A 19,211-nucleotide genomic window follows, 5' to 3' on the forward strand; every position below is an offset into this window, starting at 1 on the left:
CAAAACGTCCAACCCGCGATCCATCCGGACAAAAACGGACGGTTTGGGTAGTTCGGATGGGTCTGGCCGGTGCGGATGCCCTAACCATCTATCCAAGGTTACTTTGCAGAATTATTCACGTAAGTTATGCAAGTTGACACAATATAATTCAGGGTATTTTCAATTAAACCTAGGTCAAATGACGAAATTGCACCCACTGAATGTGGGCCGGCTGGGTCGAAGCAACCGGTTCGACCGAGCCGGTCAACCCAGTCCACGCCCCGCGTCGTCCTCCCCTTCTCCTCTTCCTCGCTCTTGCGACCGAAATCGCCGCCGCCGTCGCCGCTCAACCCCGGCCGCCTCCGGTGGTTTCTGCCGCCGTCGCCTAGCGCGAACGACGCACCTAGCCGCCCTTTATCATCTCCTCCTCTTAGATTTTCGGGGCGCCTCCTCGTGCGGCTGTGCCCTACCCCGCATGGGAGCTAGGGTTTGCGCCCCTCGTCGGAGTTGAACTCCGGCGGCCGTCCTGGTGCTCGGGTGGTCATGGTCGCCGCCCCCGCCCCCGCCCTAACCGCCGCGGACGCGAGGCAGGCCGCGGCGAGGAAGAAGGAGGAGGACGACGAGGAGGTCGTCTGCTTCATCTGCTTCGACGGGGGAGACCTCGTCGTCTGCGATTGGAGGTGCGACGCCGCAGTGCGCGACTTCTTTCACGCCTGGATGGTCATTGAGCGCGCCCCTCCTGATTGCAGTCAGTGCCGCCGCCGTCTCCAAGCTGCAGAGTCCCGTTCCTTTCCGCCCGTGCGTTTCCTCAGCGTGAGATCGATCGGGATGTCCCTAATCTACTGTGTGTACTTTTAACTGAATTTCCGACAGTGCGTTTGCTCAGCGTGAGATGGATCATCGAGGTTAGTGTGCCAGCACCGCACTCTGCTCAGCGTGAGATTTCCGACAGTTAACTAATTAGTCTTATGAGCTTTATTAGTGCACTACATGGTTACATCGCTCTGCAATTCTGCATTTCTTTACTTCTGATATCCTCGCTTTTCTCCATACTTGTTTAGCGGTATATTTAACTGTAAATGATAACAATATTCTGTGCATTTATGCACTTCTTTAGTAGGCAAGAACGCTAGGTAAAGAAATGATGTAAATCTCCTTCGTCTATTTATACAAGGACATGGTAACCGCCCCAGTTTCTTTATTAGTGAAACCAAACATCTGGCTCAATACATCAATCTATGGGCATAGACATTTGTAGGGGTTTACACCTTATGTGCTATTCTTTTGCAGATCGGCAGAAATAGCCTTAGCCAATTCCAAATAATGAAAGTTCAAAACAGGCAAACTAAAACGTTTGCTGCTATATGATACACACTGAATACACCCAGATAGCCTTCTTTTGTTTGTGTTGTGATCTGCCGATTCCTGTTTTAGCAATCCTTATTTGTTGATTCAAAGTCACAGAGTTATTGAAGTTAGGTTTCTCGTAGCTACACGGGCAGGCTGCTTAGCATTGCACTAACTAGTTTGGTGGTAGAAAAGTTTCTGTTCCAGTTCTTCCCTATGTTGGTCTTCACTTGCTATTTTCAACAGTCACATGAACTTAATGTATTCTTTTTTTATTCAGTTGCCACACATGCTGCCATTTGAAAAAGCATTTTATGCTGCTGTATCTTCCCTTGGCATCTACAGCAAAGATGTTTACGATGGAAAGGGGCTATTTAGCGCCGCTCGTGTTTGGTGGTAAGTTTCTTTATTTTTTTCCTTCCACGGAACTAATTAAAACAAGTTAGAGCAGAATTATGGCAGAAACAAGAGACTATTGTTCTTATATGTTCTTAAATTATTAGAGTTTCCTTACCAATACATTTGCAATATGGTTCGTTCCTACTCTGATGCTTGCTCTCTTGATGCCAGGATGTTTCGTGCTTATGGACATGACAAAGTCTGGGTTTTGGATGGAGGTTTGCCCCAGTGGCGTGCTTCTGGGTATGGCGTGGAATCAAGTGCCTCCAGCGATGCTATCTTAAAAGCTAGTGCTGCTAGTGAAGCAATCGAGAAGGTTTACCAGGGGCAGTCGGTAACTTTTTCTATTCTTCTCTTCTATGTTTTATGCTACAGTAATAACCATACTTCGCTGAATTAAATCACACCATGAGTCTTTTTGATCATTTGCTTTCAGTCTGTCATGGTTTGCTGAAGAATGTTCTTTTGACATCATTGTTTTTCTATACTGAGCTGAAGCTTGCTGCTTCCAGGACATGGATAGAGGAGATTATTTTGAATTAAGTTTGGGCAAAAAAGACCTGGACAGATCAAAGAAATACATCCAGACGTTGCAGGTATCACCATATTCCATTGCTATTACTATATTTGTATTAGTACCCCGATATTAGTATGTGGTTCATTTTCCAGATTTGATATTAGTAGCCTGAGAAATAATATATTGGAAAAACTTAAATTTATTGGAAAAACATTTGCTGTTGGACAGTTATGATTTTTAGTGTCTACGCTGATGGTTTCATATTCAGTTGTTGTGATGATGATAATTGTTATGATTTATTCATTTACAATGATCTGTAGCTGCTGTAGTGGATTATTACATGATTGTGGACCATGATATGCTCAGTTTTACACATGTAAAATATAGATTTCCCAGTGGCATGTGTATTGAGATGCCTTACTTGTTCGTCTATTGATTACTTGGTTATTTGTGACTTCTGCTGCTCTAGTGCTTGCTTTAGATGATCTGATTTTCAATAAGTGCATGTTATAACACTAAAAACATTATGATCATCAAAGTAGTGTACTCTCTTGCCAAGTATTTCTCAGTACAGGAGTTCAGTTAGTGATATTGCTCTGTTAATTCACAACTACATGAAGTACCATATAACTTGAGAAATCCTCAACTCTGATCCTAGCTGCAACTACTTCACAAAGTTGGGACTGAAACCAACTTTCTATTAATTCACAAAGTTGTCTATTTTCTCTTTCTATTCTGATCTTTCTGTTAAAGTGTTATTGTATTTACTATGCACATCGGGGCCAAGAGGCTGTCTACAAGCCTAGAACTCGAGTGTAACTTGCTTCTTGTCAAGCTTATTTTCTTTCAGAGTTAAATTGCGTTAAATATTTCTTCTGGCCATTAATTTTCTTGTCGAGCTGTCGCGTGTGGAGGAGCAGGCGAGCTGCTGCTGCTGGAGATCATGTGCTCCTGCTAGATCTTCATTGTTAGGTCGAAACTGAATGTTGGTGTGGTTGATTTTGATTTGAATTGTAAACGGAATGTCGTGGTTGATTTGAAATCTAAATTGAAATGTACTGTTTATAGCTGTTGTACTATCTGTGTAAAAGCATGGCTGTAATGGATTTGTATTGGAAATGGTGCATGATAAGTGCCTCTAATATAACTATAGTAGGCACTATTGAATTTGTCTTAGAAGGAATAGAGGCAATATTAATAGTGCCTCCACATGTTGCTTTAGAAGGCACTTTTGAAATTGCCTACAAAGATAAATATAGACAATCTAAATAGTGCCTCTAAATCTCACTTTAGAAGGCACTTTTGAAATTGCCTAGAAAGAAATAAAGAGGTAATATCACTAGTGCCTTCCTCTAACTTTAGAAGGCACTTTTCATGTTGCCCCCAAAGATATATAGAGGCAAAATCAATAGTGCCTCTAAATCTCACTTTAGAAGGCACTTTTTAGGAGTGTCACTAAATACCTTTCTAGTCTAAACATTCCCTAGCACTTTTTTTTATGCCTTTAGAAACAATTATAGGCACTTTTGATACTTTAGAAGGCACTTTTGAGTGCCATCTATTTGAGGACGTGGTGTAGTGCTCCCTCCATCCCAAAATATAGGATGTTTTAGCTTTGTGAAGCAAATGTATCTAGTTCTCTTTTAGTGTGTACGTTCGCTACACTAAAAGAGAACTAGATACATTTGCCTCACAAAGCTAAAACATCTTCTATTTTGGGACGGAGGGAATAATTCATAAGTGTAATTTTTTCCTTATATGACACTGCCGTTTGATCCGTCTGTCATGTCATTCCGTCAAATGTTTTTAGGGTGGACTAAAATACCCTTGACGTCTAGGAAGGAGACGCACTGGGCATCGGCGTGCTTGCCGACGAGCACGGGGGGCCTAGTCCAGTGAGAAGGCGTGCGGTGCAGTGCTCGTGGCCTGCTCTACATCCAGCAATGAGGTGTGCTGGCGGAGCAGCAGGATGGACGAGGCGTGAGATTAGGATCAGTAGCTGGATGCTCTTGCATGTCTTTAGATCGATAAAAAAAAGAACGAAAAAACAAAAGAGCCGCAGGATGTTAATTTGCGCACAAACTCTCTCTCGCAATCCAGTTTCAGTGCTTTGTCTTCAGGTTATTAGCAGCTTGTCACGGTTCGGCGACTACAGCGCGTCCCTCCTGTCCTACCTACGTCGTCCCGCCTGTATGCGTGCTGGACTTCTGCTTTTAGCCGACGCACGTAAACAGTAATGTGTTGTTGAAATAAAATTGATTCCATGACTAGCTAACATGTTTTGGGCCCTGTTTGGTATTTTAACCCTGAGCAATACAACAACATTTGTTTTGTAATTTGTTTGTCACTAGGGGCAAAAGCATCTTTCTAGCCTTCAACTAACACTGTTTGCTATCAAAATGCACTAGTCTCATATAAGGCAAAAATATTTACACTACGTGTCAAATAAGGGAGTGAAAAGGTTTCGTGTCAAGTAAGGAATCATATTTGAAAGTAGTGTCAAATGAGGAATTCCCTCCATTTTTAGAGCTGTTTTAAGGTACCCTCAAATGAATAACAACCATTCATTTGAGTGGATCTAAAGGCCCTAAATAGATTATACTAGTGCTAAAAAGAAGACTAGTATAAATTATACTACTCATCAAATCAGCACTAGTATAACAGGCCGGTGTCGGGGCCCGGCCCAAAATCCTTCCAGCCCCAACGTAGCGCCGCCCGACCCCAGACCTGGTCAACTTCATTCATCGATCCCAAATCTCATCCTAAATCCCGTCTGTCCCCTCCAACCCCTCCTTCGCATCGCCTCCTTAGTCCGGCGTTCGTCGTCGTCGAGCGCGTTCCTCCGGGATATATGCCACGAGTATCGGATCGGAGTGCTGAGGAAGGCGCGCCCTTGACCTGGCGGCAGGAGTCGGCGGAGGCGGTGTCCGCCGTGCTGCTGGGCTGGCCATGGCCTTCCTTTGGCTCGTGCAGGATTGTTGGTTCGGCTGGCCCCGGCTATGTGGAAGACGGCCGATGCGGCGGCCGTGGTGATCCAGCACCCGCGCGCATGGAGGCCTAGCGGCTAGCGCCTATTCAGGCGACCCTAATCGGCCTCCACGTCTCAGGTTGTGGAGGCGCTAGGTAAACTGCATTGATTAACATAAACCGATATCATAAATCAAACCGCTTTAATTATCAAATTAAATAATTGGTGCGCCGTGCCACCGTTCATTTGGCACCGGGGCTAGCAGGGAAGCACCATGTCCAGGCCAGCCCGATGCTCTGCGACCAGGCCATTGGTCCTCAGGCTGCAAGTGGGATTAGAGGTGGGAGTCCCACTAAAATCCACCTCGTCCCAATACAGTTTGATGTTCGTAAAGTGGGCATCCCACCAAATAAACGTAGATTATGTGGGAATAAGTGGGCATCCCACTTAACAGGGGAGCTGGGCTCTTTCGCTGCTTAACATTGCTGAATTCAGACTCCGCTCACTCCGTCGTGGTCCTTGTGAAGCACGTCGTGATGCATGTCCCGTGGCTGCCCATGAGCAGAGATGATGACTCTCTGTGGTCATGGAGCCGTAGATGTTGAGCTGTATGAACTCCACCAGAGCGACGACGAGGTGATCCTGCGCAACAAGCACCTCGGCCTCCCGAGCTCCGGTTCCTCCTCCGCGTCATCGTGCGCTCCGGCATCGAGAGCACAGCTACGGCCTGCGCAGCATCCTCGAGTGCCGCGAGGACTCGCTCACCCACCGGGACGCGCTCGACGAGATGGACGCCTTCTTCGACGAGGCCATCGTGGAGCTATTCGTCAGAACCGGCGTGGCGCCCGCGGACGTCGACATGCTCGTCGTCAACGTCTCCCTCATCTCCCCGGCGCCGTCGCTTGCCTGCAGGGTCGTGCCCCGCTTCGGCATGCGGGAGGACGTCGCCGCGTACAGCCTCTCCAGCATGGGGTGTGGCGCCGGCCTGGTCGCGCTCGACCTCGCGCGGAATGCGATGCGGCCATGCGGGCACGGTCGGTGTCCATGCTGGCCCTCGTGGTCTCGTCCGAGTCCATCGCTCCCAGCTGGTACACCGGCACCGACCGGTCCATGATGCTGGGCAACTGCCTCTTACGCTCCGGAGGGACGAGCCGTCGCCGGGAGCACCGTCAGCATCTCCAGCAGGCGGCTGCGCATGGCGCGGAAGTCGTCGGCGGCGCTCTCCAGTCTCCATCGAGAGGAGCCTGCAGACTGGGTTAGTGGTGTGGTGGGTTCCCAGCGGGCTAAATGGGACAGCCCACTTATTTTTTCTGCTGTCCAACGGGTGCCCACCAAGATGATTAAGTGGGATGGGCTTAATTAGTCCCACTTATGCCCACTCCCACCTGCAGCCTGACTCGGAGACGTCAGCCAGGTTCTACTTTCCGTTCCGGTAAATCACGGGTCAGATCTCAGATCGCTCCTTGGTCGGCACGAGTTGGTGACTCCCGAGGTGAACCAACGTAAGTACCCTGTAACCACTGACCTCATGGGCCCGCGAGGGAGCCGGCCCCTTGTGCAGCCGTGCTTTCCGATGGAGGTCACGTCCAGCTGACATAAGGCCTGCTGCTCTCTCTCTTTCCCCGTTTTCTTATCCTCTGCCTCACGCCATCTACAATCCCAGATCGCTGAAGATTCGCCCAGCTAGCCGGCGGTGGGCAGGCCCTCGTCTGCAGATCGAGCAGAGGTGCAAGCGGCAGCCCTTTGCCCTGCTCTTTCATGTTGTTCATCTTTCAACATCTCCGGATTTCTCTCCGTCCGGGCAGCAGGCGCGGCGATCAATGGACGACTATCAAGGTTTGCCTTTCCATCGCAATACATCGCAATATCATGTTTCTGTTTTCTTCACGAACAAGCTAATCCCTAAATTTCATAGTCAGGCATAGACTTGATTTTGGTATGAATCCTTGATTGCTTTCTTGTTAGGCTATATAGATCTGACATGCTCGCTGCAATATGTCAGCTCGTGTTCAGTCTCGTGGGATGGGAGTGCAGATCCCGTGCTCCCGACCTCTGGAAACGAATATTTCTCCTCCTTTTCAGAAATTTTGATTTATTTTCAGCCTAAATTCAGTCAGTTGGAACAAAAAAATTCTTTAGAAAGATGATTTTCTCAAACTGTCGCTCATCGAAGTGGTCTTGAATCCTCATAATTTTGTCCAACCATAATAGCGAAAACAAACAGTTATAAAACACCTTCGCGTGCAAAAAAAATCAATGTATGCAAGGCCACTCATATTTGTCCCTTTTTTCACACATAATCGGTCTGCTTTTCCTTGACTTTGTCCATAGTATGTCCACATCCTAGTGCGTGCAAATAAAAGAGCGGAGCGCCTAGCGGTTCAGGCCCAAACAGTGATATCTTGCTGGGAAAAAAAGAAAAGCTAAAGAACAAGGCAAAGCAGGAAAATAGACAAGACAAAGAAAATAGGGTTTTTGGTAGCGTGCCACCCATCCTCCCACTCTCCCTGGTTATATAGTCCCCAGAGGAGCCACGCGTCCCATAATTCTCATACAAGTTGCTTAATTGTTTTTAGGACAAGTTAATTAATCATTGCATCTCAACCGTTGGATTACACCACTGCATCCACAAAATGACCACCTCTATCATTACTTGACTCTTCCAAAATAGTAAAAGTCTTCCTTCAAAACTCAGGATCACGCAGACCTGTCCAGTTAAGAAGATTAAAAAAAACTTGTCAGTTGGAAGTTTTGGGCCTATGAGGCAAATAAAAGCAACTAGACACATGGAGTTTCATTTTGGCATGAAGTATCAATACAGCAACTGAAACTTGCACAGATTAAGAAACTAGCAGTCAGAGTATCCGACCTAGATAGTAGACGGTATGGGCTATTGTCAGTGTAATTTTAACCAGGTGCGGAACTGTGTACCCAGCAGCCAGGGCTGCAGCCCTGGTCTGGGCCCGTGTAGTACTGGTAACCCATTCAGATTTTTTACTGAAAATTGCAATTCACAGGAGTTTAACCCGTGTTAAGGAGTCGGAAGGCCAAGGGCTAACAACAACCAGGTTGTCAATTAATTTGTTCACAGCGCACTGCGCAGCCCCACGCCCGTTGCCTCCGTCCCACACTCCGGCATTCCGCTGGAATTATGGGCTCGTCGCCTCCAACGGGCGGCTGGTGTCTTATTTGGTGCTCTTGGTTTTTAGGTAATTGTTTGCCTTTCCAATCGTTTCCTCTTATTTGATTACTATTTCCAAATACTGATATTAGGGGTTAGACACTTTGATTAACTGGTTTTATTCAATCTGACAACGTAGACATAGAAAATGAATTGAGCAAAGATGTTAGAATCTTTCTAATCACGACAAATGTCATCTTAGTTTCATCAGCTTCACAATTCGCCAATTCTGGGCTCAGGTATTCCAAATAGATGTGGAACAGAAACCAGATGGTTGGTTGGGCCAACTAGACACTCAGCCACAACAAGACATCCTAATCATTGTGGTCAATCAGGAATCCTGGTGTTGAGTTTAATCTAGATGACATTCTCGCAGATAGTAGCCTTCACAAGCCAGTTGAAGAGATACGTTTAAATATTTGAAATACTTGTAGGTGGGAGTATTTTCTATTAATTCTGCGCTAACCAGTTGGTCACAATTTTTCTATGAAATTAGCAACAAACCATACTATGAGATTTCAGAAAGAATTTTTAAAAATATCATATGATCGAATGTAATATAGTGTCAATTAAGATGACATGGTATGTTTTTTTTTACTTTTAGGATTTTTACTTTTTTGCCAGTAGGATTTAGCCCTGGTCGTACCCGAATCCTTGGTCTGCCACTGTTTTTAACTATATATGAGAACAAAATAAATGTTTTCCGCAAACCAAAGCCCATCGTGGCCTCTATAAAAGAAGAATAACAGGCCAAAAGTAGACTAGGATCAAAAGCTACAAAAAATGGACTACTCTCAACTGACTCATAATTTTCCTGACACATGAACACTCTTAGATACACAAGTAAACAGAGATAAACGACAAACATCATCCGAAATATTGCAGGCTAATTATGTAATTAGATGTATTAGTCGCCTCATTAATGCTTCAAATGAACAGAAAATCATGTATTGTAGGAATGAAAAATATATTTTGAAATAAACTGTTAAGCCTCGCATAAAACATGTCTTCAGTTACTGGTTCTAGATCACCAAGTAGTCATCTAATTGATTGTTGCAATTAAACCACACCGCACCCGACACAACTATGCAAAAAAAAAATCGGCGCCATCCACAAATTGCAACTACAGCACATGTAAGCAAAACCAGCAATTTACCTGATAAGTCTTCACTGGCTGCCACGGCCAAACCTCCTGCCACAATGGGGTGCTCTGCGGCGGCGGCGGCCGTTCCTTCAAGGGTACAGCACAAGCAATTAATAATAGCAGGGCATGTATTTGATAAAGCTCATGTTTTTTCGAGCTATATAATTCTAAAAGTTATATAATGGTTGTTAGTCTTGGTAGCATCAGTGCAGCCTGACAAAAATAATTGAGAACACAACTTAAAATTTGCTTATCAAGGAAACAGACAAACATTTATTAGTCAATCCCACTTAATTTAAGATCATCCAGTCATAATTCTACAAACTGCTCCAGGTATACATGGTCATTTCGAAATATATAGATGAACTACTGATCTTACTAGCAACATACTCCAACAATTATTACTCCTAGGCTCACAAACATCTTACAAGCAACAGCTCATCATTGTCACACAATAATAATTTCGCCCCAATAATTATCAAACTCGAAGCATGCAAACAGTCAATAAGGCGCTGTTATATGCACATTTGCTGCTTACAATACTGTGTCGTGTAGTATTAGAAAGGAAGTGATGTGATATAAGCCCCAACAAGCCAACAAGGGAAGCACAGTTGATTCAACCAAAAGGGATAATCACCAACTAAATTCTGTTTCTGAAAGGAACAAGATCGCGCAAAGATATCCTGAGAATCACTCAGCACATTTCTATTCATTCATTAGTTGGTGCATGAATGTGAAACATTAAGGAAGGTGAAACAATCAACAAGGATTGTTCAAGTGCGTAATATAACCCAAACCTCCCAACCTACATCTACTAGTTGAATGAGGTAACGGTAAGTTTATACTCCCTCTGTACCAAAAAAGATGTCGCAAAGTTGTCTAAATTTGGATGTATTAGACACAATTAGTGTATAGATTCATCCAAATTTTGACAAATCTGAGACATCTTTTTTGGGACGGAGGGAGTAACTATCACGACCAGTTGCGAAAATAACTTCTTCCATCATCGGCAACTCAATGTCTGTCAAATTTAAGTTACTTAATATGATAAGTTGGCTACCACTAGTGATGAAAGTAGCCTCTAGCAAAATCTACTTAAAATTGCTATATGGTTGCACAGAAAAACATATCCATATGACAATTTAATGCAGAACAATAGGGAAGCATCACTAGACCAACGCTAAAACATGCATCACCCAATCAGCTGCCTATAAGTTAGGAAGGGGATCGCTGGGATGTAAACAGGCTCAAATCAGCATAGCTTCCGCGGTAGAAAACATGGAAAGAAAACGAAAGAACGTGGTCCGCTCCCACCTCCTCGAGCCCTAACCCTAGCCCCCTACCTCTAGCTTCGTCGAAACCCCGTTGATAGCCCTCCCCTCCCCGGCGCAATGTCCTCCAACGGCAGTTGTGGCGACCACCACCGCCGCGAGGATCGCTGGCTGGCCACCGAGGACGGGTCTTCCAGCTCAGCCTCGCGTGGCTACATCGAGCTTGCCCGCTCCCTACCTTGCGCCCCTCCCCAGCCTCGTCGCCGTTGCGTTAGCCCGCGGTCGTGGCACCCAACCCTCGTCATGCCCACACCTCCACCTGCCTCAGCACCCGCTCTGAGGTCCACAGCGTCACGCCTCGCAGGCCAGACACCGATGGCTACGAGAGGCTCAGGCGCAAAAGCCACCAATAGCGCCGCCCTCGACACGCTGACGAGGCCCATCCAAGCTATTGTAGCCCCACACTAGATGAGGAGAAAAGCCTCTGTTTCCACTGCCACAAGCATGGCCATCCAACACGTGGCTGCCCTAACAAAACCATGTGTCGTTGTTGCCTACTCTCAGGCCATCGCTCTCGAGATTGCACGCCGAAGACGCATGCCCAGGACCGCACTGAAGCTCGTGTACTGGTGCAGGGAACGACGACACCACTGCCATGCAGCAGGCTGCACGCAACACTCCTCTATCACCTTTGCCCCCTCAGCCAGCACGGGTCATCGTGTCCGGCTCCATCGAGATCGAGGAGACCGAGAGGGTCCTGCAGCACGCCATGATCGTCTCTATCATGTGTACCAGGCCGACGGTGTCCATGGAGCAGGTGGAGATAGTCCTCGATAACTCCCTAGAGCTCCTCCCTGGTGATTTCTCCGGCCACATCCACAACCCAAAGGACTTCCTCATCCTCTTCAACTCCAAGCCCGCGCATGGCCGCCTCACCGGCGAACACTTCATCAGCAACCCGAGTTTCACCTTCTCTCTCCGGCCTTGGCAGGCTAGCGCACGCCAACCAGAACAGGTTGGATCACCGTGTCGAGCTTGAGCTTTGTGGCATCCCTGCCCATGCATGACATGTTTACATGGCCGAGCACCTCCTTGGCGCAGGCTGCTCGTTCGAGCAACTACACCCAGACATGTGCTCGCGAGCCAATCTCGAAGTCTTCCGGTTGATAACACGCACCAGCGACCCGGCGAGCAGACGCGAGCTCGCATTGTCTTGGATATCATGGAGCTGATCCCTGCCCTAGCAACACTCTGACGTACCTAGTCAACATCCGCCTCGTCGGCTCCATTTCCCTGCAAGACATGGTGATCCAAGCAGCACCTGCTGATGACCGCAACGATGTTAGCGGAGACGCTAGTGGCGAGGCCGGTCTGGTGATGATCCTGTGGATTCAAGCCGCACGCGTCGCCGGGGACACAAGAAGCGTTGCACTGGCGCCCCCAATGGCATGTCCTTGGACACCCCTGGGTGGACAAGGCTAGCCCCCCTCCCCCCCCTGGTGGGGTGGCCGAAGTGGCTATTATCGACGGCGGCTCAAACATGCGTCGTGGCCGCCGTGGAACGAGCATGGAAAGTTAGATGGACCCATGGCTTGGATAGCGTGGGGCCTGTCGCCCTTGTCACCATGCCAAAAAAGAAAACGGGAAAAGCGCCAAAAAGCGCTCTCGGACAAGGAGCCCAGCAAGAGACGGAGACATCTTGGCCCCCATGCCAACAAAATCGTCCTCCACGCCTGGCACCAACGACCCCGAGACACCTAGGGCCTCCCCGTTTGCTCTTTGTCCCTCCTGCCTAGGGCAAAGCGAACCTTCGACCACACTGCAACGACCACTCCCACCGCGAGGCAGGAATCAGACTCGCCAACAACCCCACCGGCTTCGATTAGCGTCGTGCACAATTTGCTATCCTATGGACGTTGCACAAGCTCGAAGGCGGATCCCTTGTCGGGCAAAGCGATGTCTCGCCCACCATTGCCCCTGTTGCCGGTTTGGTAGCTTCTGCCAATCGTTCGCCAACGACCCCAATGGCTTCGGTCGCTGTCGTGCCCGATTTGTTATCCTAAGGACACAACACGAGCCCTGAGGCGGATCCATTGTCAGTGAAAAGCGATGCCTCGCCCATCTATGTCCCTGCCGCCGGTTTGGTAGCTTGTGTTGACCATTCCACAACGTTAGAGTTGACGAACAGCGCCAGCAAAGATGGGCCAAAGACACGCGAGAAGCCCACAACCTCAAAGGACGATCCTCCACCAGCCCATGGCCCATCGCGATTCAAATGTCGTCAGCGAGGATTCAACCCCATGCGAGAGGCCCAGCCCGTGACGGATGGCACGCAGACCCTGGCTCTGACACCATCTCCTTATGCGTCCAAGACTTGGATGTCGCCACAGATCACCATCAGCCGCTCACGCCAGCGCGCACCGAAGACGTGGACGCTCGGAGATTTCCTCACTGAGGCGACCAAGCACCTGAACGCCACACTGCCAACGCTACGGAGGCGCCCACAACGACAACTCATGCTCCGCGCCCCAATCGATCGACAGACACCTCATGCTCTTAGACCGGCGAGCCACCCACGACAGAACGCCATGCGCGAGTCTAGAAGTTTTGCACCCTAGGGATCATCGGAGCCAACCAGAAAATCACAGTCATCGGGGGAGTTTCACACCCTAGGGATCATTGGAGCCAGCCAGAAGATCACAGTCATCGAGGAATAAAACATACTATGGCTTCTTCGCGACGCTAATCCCATACGGTGGGACCTCGACGTGCTGTCCCTCATCTTCTGGCGCGAGGGCGGCCGCCGCGTGCACTGGACGGGCCTTGGCAGCACCGGCGCATCTTTGCAGCTCCACCTGATGGCAGCCGCCCTCGACGAGGCGCACCCCCTCCTGGCCGACCTACTGCAGCAGCACAACGACATCTTCGACGAGCCACAGGGCCTCCCTCCCTCGCGGCCCTGTGACCACCGCATCCACCTGCTGCCGAACATGGCGCCTGTTGCCGTTCGTCCGTACCGGTACCCCTAGCTGCAGAAGGACGAGCTCGAGCGTCAGGTGGCGGTCATGCTCGCGCAGGGCATCATTCGGATTTCGACTTCACTGTTCTTCGCTTCGGTGCTCCTTGTGCGTAAGGCCGATGGCACGTGGCGCTTCTGCATCGACTTTCGCGCCCTCAACACCATGACGTCCAAGGACAAGTTCCCCATCCCCGTAGTGGATGAGCTCCTGGACGAGCTACACGGCGCGCGCTTCTTCACCAAGCTTGACTTGCGCTCGGGCTATCATCAGGTGCGGATGCCCCCGGACGACATCGCGAAGACAGCGTTCCGCACTCACCATGGCCACTTTGAGTTCTTGGTGATGCCGTTCGGCCTCTCCAACGCGTCGGCGACTTTTCAGGCCCTGATGAACGGCGTGCTCAGCCCCTACTTACGCCGCTTTGTGCTTGTTTTCTTTGATGATATTCTTATCTACAGTGCATCCTGGGCGGAGCACCTGCAGCACGTGGCCATCATCTTCAACGAGCTTCGAGCGCATCGTCTTCATCTCAAGCGCTCAAAGTGCTCGTTTGGCACGACCTCCGTCGCGTACCTGGGCCACGTCGTCTCGGCGGACGGTGTCGCGATGGACGCGGACAAGGTCGCTGTTGTTGCCGCGTGGCCGACTCCGCAGTCGCCGCGGGCTCTTCGCGGTTTCTTGGGCCTCGCGGGATACTACCGGAAGTACATCCAGGACTTCGGCCTCATCGTTGCGCCCCTCACGCGCCTCCTTCGCCACGACGCCTTCTCTTGGGACGAGGAGGCGCCTACGGCGTTCGCCGCCCTACAGCAGGCGCTCACAACGGGCCCCGTCCTCCAGATGCCGGACTTCGACGTGACGTTCATGGTGGACTGCGACGCCTCCGGCATCGGCTGCGGCGCCGTCCTCCACCAGGGCGAGGGGCCGCTGGCCTTCTTCAGCCGTCCCTTCACCGCGCGTCATCACAAGGTCGCCGCCTATGAGCGTGAGCTGATCGGGCTGGTCCAGGCGGTGCGCCACTGGCGGCCTTATCTTTGGGGCCGGACATTCCGTGTGCGCACGGACCACTACAGCCTGAAGTTCTTGCTGGATCAGCGCCTCTCCACCGTGCCGCAGCATGAGTGGATCAGCAAGCTCTTCGGCTTCGACTTCACCGTCGAGTACCGCCCCGGTCGCCTCAACACGGTCGCCGACGCCCTGTCCCGCCGTGACGCCAACGACGTGACCGACGCCCCCACAGTAGGCGCGGTCTTCTGCATCCACTCCGGGCCGTCCTTCGCCTTCATCGACGACATCCACCGCGCTACTTCGACGGCCGCGGACGCGCAGCAGCTGCGCCAGCGCCTGGCCGACGGCGAGCTGGCTGCGCCGTGGCGCCTGGACGAGGGCCTGCTCCTCCATGGCCGCCGCATCTTCGTGCCTGATCATGGCGACCTGCGCCACCAGGCCTTGGCCTTGGCGCACTCTGCAGGACACGAGGGCGTGCAGAAGACCCTTCATCGTCTCCGCGCTGATTTTTACATACCCTGGTGCGCGACTGGTTGCGGTCGTGTGTGACGTGCCAGCGGAACAAGACGGAGACACTCAGGCCGGCGGGTCTACTGCAGCCGCTGGACGTGCCCTCCCAGGTGTGGGCGGACATCTCCATGGACTTCATCGAGGGGCTGCCGAAGGTTGGCGGCAAGTCCGTCATCCTCACGGTGGTTGATCGCTTCTCCAAGTACACGCACTTCATCGTCCTCGGTCATCCCTACACGGCTGCTTCGGTGGCACGCGCCTTCTTCAACGGCATCGTCCGGCTTCCCGTCTTCCATCGTCAGTGACCGTGACCCTGTGTTCACGGGCCACGTCTGGCGGGATCTCTTTGGGTTGGTGGGCGTGAAGCTCCGCATGAGCACGGCGTTTCATCCCCAGACGGATGGCCAATCCGAGGTCGTCAACAAGATCATCGCCATGTACCTGAGCTGCATTACTGGAGATCGTCCACGAGCTTGGGTGGACTGGCTGGCATGGGCGGAGTACTGCTACAACACTTCCTATCACTCCGCGTGCACACCACGCCCTTCGAGGTGGTCTATGTGCGGCCACCTCCAGCGATGCTTCCATATGCGCCTGGCACGGCGTGGACTGACACGGCGGACGACTTGCTCCGTACCCGCGACGAGATACTGGCTGAGGCGCGCCAGCGACTTCTTCAGGCACAGCAGCTGGCTCGGACGTACTATGATGCGCATCATCGCGAGGCGGAGTTCGCGATGGGCGACTGGGTGTGGTTGCGCCTCCTCCACGGGACGGCCCAGTCTTTGGACCCGCGCTCCAAGCGCAAGTTGGGGCCTCGCTACGCCGGCCCCTTTCATGTGCTGGAGCGTGTTGGCACGCTTGCCTACCGCCTTGAGCTACCTCCAGGGTCTCGCCTCCATGACGTCTTCAACGTGGGCCTCCCGAAGGCCTACCGTGGCGACCCGCCTACTGCGCCACCAGCTCTTCCTCCTACTTCGGATGGACGTCTCGCGCCCGCTCCTGCAACTGTGTCCCGAGTGATGCAGGCGTAGCAGCGCCGCAGTGTGTGGCACGTCTTGGTGCATTGGACAGGCATGCCGGAGGAAGAAGCGACTTGGGAGAAGCTTGATGATTTCCGCCAGCAGTTTCCAGAAGTTCAGCTCGAGGACGAGCTGTTTGAGAAGGCGGGGAGAGATGTTATGGTCGGTCTTACGTATAGCCGTAATAAGCCCACTAGTGGCTAGTTATGGGCTTAGCCCAAGTTATCTAGGGTTTAGAGGAGGCTGTCCTCCTATATAAACATATGTACCCCTTCGTGATTAATCAGACAATAAACAGTATTAAACTGTCGTCTCCTTGAGGGAGACGGGAGACCCCAAACCCTAGCCGCCTCCTGCCCTAGCGCCGCCTCCTCCTCACCCGCGCAGCGGCGGCGCACCGCCTGCGCCAGCGCCCCCAACTCCTTCGCCCTCACTTCCACCCCTACAACCTTCGTCCGAGACCTGGTAGAACCCTAGCCTCTACCATTGACATCTTGGAATTTGGGTTAAAGAGGTTGTTCATCAAACATGTTTGATTACTGTGAAAGCTCGAAACCCACTGCTGGGAAAAAATGCAAAGTGGTCTGCTCCTATTAGTGGGGTCACAAAAATTAACTTTGATGCAGCCTATGATGCAGGATCTACTCATGCTGCTACCGGCGTCGTGGCAAGAATATCTGATGGTGAGTTTGTGCTAGCTGCTGCAAGGGGATACGACAATATTCAAAATCCCCTGACAGCTGAAACACTCGCTTTTAGAGATGCAATTACTGAAGCAGTCAAAGAAGGATGGCAGCATGTCCATTTTGAAACAGCTTGTCAAATAGGTAGTGGAGAAGCTAAGGAAAATGCTAGTAACTTAGTTCCCCTTAAAGGCGACTGGTATTGTTTGGTTGTTCCTTCACCATATGATGCTTGATTTGTATAACTTGATTCTGTTTTACCATAGCATAAAGTACCAGGCCTATGACATACTTTCCTCTTTCTCAACTTTAATCTTTCTGATGTCCATTTTTTAACAAAATCCATTGAGTCATTGTATAAATAAACTGGCTTGATAACTTATTTATAGAGACAAACGCTTGCCACGGGCGTTCTTTTGTTCAGGGTTTCAAACTGTGACATTATTCCTTCCATTAGATTTACTGTTGCTAGTTCTCGTTCTAACCATTATTATTTTTGTAGGCGTGACCGTGTGAAACGCACAAAGGCTAAAGCAAAGACTGAATCTATGCATGTGGCTGACGAACATCACAACCCACTCTAACATATATTAATCGCCTATCTACCACTGAAACAACTCCATCTTGGAGGGAATTGCTGTTTCCTCAAAGTCGCACCAAGAAGCGTAAACAGAACGAGAAGACTAACAAAATTACCGTGTATGCCATCACCAACAAGCCAGATTCATTTCAGAGCAAACGAACACCCTCCCTTTCTCTCGCGCCTCTCCCCTCAGCAACAAGTGAAGGTGCAGCAAGCTCACCTGAAGCAGCCGAGTCCGTACAGGATGACGAACACGGCAAGGGCCCCTGCGATGAGGATGAGGAACTCTCGGCCCCTGCCGAGTCCGGGTGCGCCGGGAGGGCGCTTGGTGCCCAGGGTGAGGGCGCCGCCACCGGGAGACGAAACCTTCGACATTTCGCGCTTTGGATACTCAGGGAGGAGGGATTCGCCGGGGAGGAGGAGGGGCTCGCTCGGATTTCTCTCGCTTAGGTTCGGGGGGGAAAGGCAGCTTCTTCTTGCGCTAGGGGTAAGAAAAATGGGAAGGGAGGAGGGGCACGTGTATCATGTGGGCCGGGCCGACGGGGTCTCCCTATGCATCGCCTCGAACGAGTCGGAAGCTCGGCCCGCTCGCGTTGCTCATGCCTTCACGATACGTGGGCCTGGCCCAGCGCGCGGGTGAATGAGCGTGTAATACGGCGAATCCCTATAACGCGCCCGTGTGCGTGACCGAACGGGGGCGCGCCCGCGCGTGGCGCCGTGTGGGCCGCGGCCCACTTAAGCTCGGATAGCTGTTTCAGGCGGGTTTTATTAGGATTTTCGGTTTTCTTTTGTTTTTCGTTTTCTTTTCTCTTTTCTGTTTTCATTTTTTCTGTTTCACTTTTCTGTTTCATTTTTTTTTCTGTTTTCAAATATGAACAGTTTTTAAAATTTGAACAATTTTTGACTTTGAACATTTTTTAGTTCGAACAATTTTCAAACTTTGAACATTTTTTAGTTCGAACAATTTTCAAACTTTGAACAATTTGACTTTGAACATTTTTCAAACTGTGAACATTTTTCAACTGTGAACAATTTTTGCCTTTGAACAATTTTTCGAACTATGAACAATTTTCGAGTTTGAACAATTTTCGAGTTTGAACAATTTTCTAGTTTGAACAATTATGGATTTTGAACAATTTTCGAATGTGAACAGTTTTTGAATTTGAACATTTTTGAAATTTGAACATTTTTTAATTTAAACAGATTCAAAATCAGAACAGTTTTCGTAATTAAAAACAGAAAAAAAGAAGAAGAAACGTACCTCAGAGGCTCATGCTGGGTCGAAATGTCGCGGCCCACACGGCGCCACGCGCGGGCGCGCTCCTGTTCGGTCGCGCACACGGGCGCGTTATAGGGGCTCCCGTAATACGGGACGACCCGTTGCGGCCAGCTGCTGCGCAGCGCAGCGCACGACGGCATTTGAGCGACGGACGCAGCCAGCAGCACAGCGCGAGTTTATTTCCACGAATTGACTTGAACAAATTTCATATTTGAACAGATTTTAAACTTAAACGTTTTTCTTAATTGAAATAATTTTGAATTTGAATTATTTTAAAGTTAAACTATTTTACAATTGAAC

General features: G+C 50.0%; 2 protein-coding genes and 1 long non-coding RNA gene across 18 annotated transcripts; 2 read left to right on the forward strand and 1 right to left on the reverse strand.

Annotated features, from left to right (window-relative positions):
* The first annotated feature begins 221 nt into the window (after positions 1-221).
* LOC123189577 (thiosulfate sulfurtransferase) lies at positions 222-4,455 on the forward strand. 9 transcript variants are annotated; one of them, XR_006495888.1, is made up of 5 exons: positions 222-777; positions 1,607-1,722; positions 1,897-2,059; positions 2,224-2,321; positions 4,053-4,455. XR_006495888.1 is itself a non-coding variant. In XM_044602024.1 (5 exons), the coding sequence occupies exons 1-5, from the start codon at positions 523-525 to the stop codon at positions 4,071-4,073; spliced, it is 639 nt and encodes a 212-aa protein (XP_044457959.1). In that variant the 5' UTR covers positions 228-522; the 3' UTR covers positions 4,074-4,420. The 9 variants fall into 9 exon arrangements, 6 of the variants coding, with proteins under 6 accessions (XP_044457962.1, XP_044457959.1, XP_044457958.1 ...); XR_006495886.1 differs by lacking the exon at positions 4,053-4,455 and adding an exon at positions 3,078-3,368 and having other exon boundaries at positions 223-777; XR_006495887.1 differs by lacking the exon at positions 4,053-4,455 and adding an exon at positions 3,093-3,368 and having other exon boundaries at positions 223-777.
* A 2,003-nt stretch (positions 4,456-6,458) lies between these two features.
* On the forward strand, positions 6,459-17,472 carry LOC123189578 (uncharacterized). Of its 8 annotated transcripts, none has more exons than XR_006495892.1 (4): positions 6,459-6,712; positions 6,874-7,046; positions 8,228-8,419; positions 17,005-17,472. XR_006495892.1 is itself a non-coding variant. In XM_044602029.1 (3 exons), exons 1-3 carry the CDS (start codon positions 6,582-6,584, stop codon positions 17,283-17,285), a joined length of 585 nt encoding a protein of 194 aa, XP_044457964.1. In that variant the 5' UTR covers positions 6,477-6,581; the 3' UTR covers positions 17,286-17,472. The 8 variants fall into 8 exon arrangements, 2 of the variants coding, with proteins under 2 accessions (XP_044457964.1, XP_044457963.1); XR_006495889.1 differs by having other exon boundaries at positions 6,461-6,712; positions 16,993-17,472; XR_006495891.1 differs by lacking the exon at positions 6,459-6,712 and adding an exon at positions 6,722-6,789 and having other exon boundaries at positions 16,993-17,472.
* On the reverse strand, positions 7,591-18,161 carry LOC123189579 (uncharacterized). Its single transcript, XR_006495895.1, has 3 exons — positions 17,853-18,161; positions 9,548-9,622; positions 7,591-7,917 (listed from the first exon to the last, which is right to left on the reverse strand). It is a non-coding gene; the product is annotated as an uncharacterized lncRNA (long non-coding RNA).
* Between the last annotated feature and the right edge of the window lie 1,050 nt (positions 18,162-19,211).

The sequence above is a fragment of the Triticum aestivum genome, chromosome 2A (assembly GCF_018294505.1).
Source record: "Triticum aestivum cultivar Chinese Spring chromosome 2A, IWGSC CS RefSeq v2.1, whole genome shotgun sequence".
Lineage (NCBI taxonomy): Eukaryota > Viridiplantae > Streptophyta > Magnoliopsida > Poales > Poaceae > Triticum > Triticum aestivum.